Raw genomic sequence first — 2,377 nt, forward strand, 5'->3', positions numbered from 1 at the left:
CTGTGCTTGATCTGTGCAGATTTCTCTCCTGATTCAGACCAGAACACTTTTTTACTGGAGGAAGCGTTATTATGGATTATGGACTCTATGTATTTTAGTTAAAAGCGTCTTAATGCTGGATTTGTTTCAGCTTTTGTCTTCTCCAGATGTTAACTGATGGACTGGAGTGCTGTGGATTACTTGTGGATTATTGTGATGTTTTTATCAGCTGTTTGGACTCTCATTCTGACGGCACCCATTCACTGCAGAGCATCCATTGCTGAGACACTGATGCAGTGCTACATTTCTACAAACATGATGAAGAAACAAACTCATCCTAATCTGGGATGAACTGAGAGACCTTTGTGGATGAACTATTCCTTTAACTAGCAGGGTCAGAGAAATCTACAGGACTGATCACACACACACACACACACACACATCGCTCACCTGAGTCTGTCCATCGCAGCACTGCTCAGAGCAAACAGACAGGTCATCAAAAGCACACGTATGTGCATGAATCAGAAACACACACACACACTCACGTTAGTGACGCCGCTGCGGTTCCGGTTCACCGTCTGGGCTTTGAGAGTCGTCTGCTCCACGCGTCTCCGTAACGTCTCGTACTCGTTCTCGGGGTCCAGGATGAGCTGGCAGGGGAAGTCTGTGGGCCGCTGGAAGAACGCCATGTCTGGGTACAGCCGTCTGATGGCAGACATTACACACACACACACACACACACACACAGACAGAGACACACACGTTAATCAGAGTCAACGTTAATAATAATAATACTAATGTGGAAGTAGAAGGTAAAATGCAAAAATACAAATGAATCAAACAGACATGAATCTGGATCATCTGTGATCTACAGTTTTTGAACAGTAAGATTTTTAATGTTTTTTAAAGAAGTATCTTCTGCTCACCAAGCCTGCATTTATTTGATCCAAAATACAGCAAAAACAGTAAAATTGTGAAATATTTTTACTATTTAAAATAACTGTTTTCTATGTGAATATCTGTTAAACTGTAATGTATTTCTGTGATGCGCAGCTGTATTTTCAGCATCATTACTCCAGTCTTCAGTGTCACATGATCTTCAGAAATCATTCTAATATGCTGATTTGCTGCTCAAGAAACATTTCTGATTATTATCAATGTTGAAAACAGTTGAGTAAATTATTTCAGGTTTCTTTAATGAATAGAAAGTTCCAAAGATCAGCATTTATCTGAAATAAAAAGCTTATGTAACATTATACACTAAAGCTTGGAGTCAGTATCATTTTTTTTGTTTTGTTTTTTGGGAAAGAAATGATAGAAATTAATACTTTTATTTAGCAAGGATGCTTTAAATTGATCAAAAGTGATGATAAATACATTTATAATGTTACAAAAGCTTTTTATTTCAGATAAATGTTGTTCTTCTGAACTTTCTATTCATCAAAGAAACCTGAAAAAAATCTACTCAGCTGTTTTCAACATAATAATATTAATAATAAATGTTTCTTGAGCAGCAAATCAGAATTATTATGATTTCTGAAGACCATGTGACACTGAAGACTGGAGTAATGATGCTGAAAATACAGCTGCGCATCACAGAAATACATTACAGTTTAACAGATATTCACATAGAAAATGTTACATTTAAATTTAAATTTAAATATTTCAAAACTTGCAAATGAGGAACAAAACTCAATTTTTTAATCAGGATAACAGTGAGTGTCTTGGTTTATGAAGTGTTAATTTGCTCCTCGCTGGTTTGCTGAATGATCTCGCGTCTCATCAGTCACCTGACGTCTTTATCGATCTGCAGCAGAACTTCGTTGTCTTTGAAGTAGGTGTTCCACTGACTGTCCGGGTTCGGATTCAGAGGCTGGAGACGAGAGAAGAACATCACAAGAGCCTCTTCAGACACGTCAGGATCAAGGCTACGGTTTGAAGCCCTTTTCTTGAGCTGTTCTTCAGTGTTTAGACTGTGATGCTCTCAGATGGACTCACGTGATCCTCCAGCGTCACGTCTCGAGACACTCCCAGGTTTGCCTTGGCGATTCCCGGCTGGATGATCATCTCTCGCAAAAACTGAGCGTACAGATCCCTGACCAATCACAATCAAGCACATCAGCATAATCAACCTGTGTGTGTGTGTGTGTGAGTGTGTGTGTGATTGAGTGTGTGAGTGTGTGTGTGATTGAGTGTGTGTGTGTGAGTTTGAGTGTGTGTGTGTGCACGCGCGCATGTGTGTGTGCGATTGAGTGTGTGAGTGAGTGAGTGTGTGTGTGTGTGTGATTGAGTGTGTGAGTGTGTGTGATTGAGTGTGTGTGTGTGAGTTTGAGTGTGTGCGAGTGTGTGTGTGTGCGCGCGCGCGCATGTGTGTGTGTGTGTGTGTGTGCGCGATTGA

At 40.2% G+C, this 2,377-nt stretch overlaps 1 protein-coding gene across 1 annotated transcript in view; it reads right to left on the reverse strand.

The window, feature by feature from the left end:
- The window catches only part of LOC107717754 (TBC1 domain family member 13-like), a 6,787-nt gene that overhangs the window by 2,000 nt on the left and 2,410 nt on the right, over positions 1 to 2,377 (reverse strand). The window contains exons 5-8 of the mRNA XM_016524589.1: positions 1,978 to 2,074; positions 1,770 to 1,852; positions 525 to 684; positions 430 to 450 (exon numbers count right to left, since the gene is read on the reverse strand). Of these exons, the coding sequence (XP_016380075.1) occupies positions 430 to 450; positions 525 to 684; positions 1,770 to 1,852; positions 1,978 to 2,074 (361 nt within the window). The remainder of the gene's footprint in view (positions 1 to 429; positions 451 to 524; positions 685 to 1,769; positions 1,853 to 1,977; positions 2,075 to 2,377) is intronic.

The sequence above is a fragment of the Sinocyclocheilus rhinocerous genome, unplaced genomic scaffold (assembly GCF_001515625.1).
Source record: "Sinocyclocheilus rhinocerous isolate Xijiao unplaced genomic scaffold, SAMN03320098_v1.1 scaffold693, whole genome shotgun sequence".
NCBI classification, from domain to species: domain Eukaryota; kingdom Metazoa; phylum Chordata; class Actinopteri; order Cypriniformes; family Cyprinidae; genus Sinocyclocheilus; species Sinocyclocheilus rhinocerous.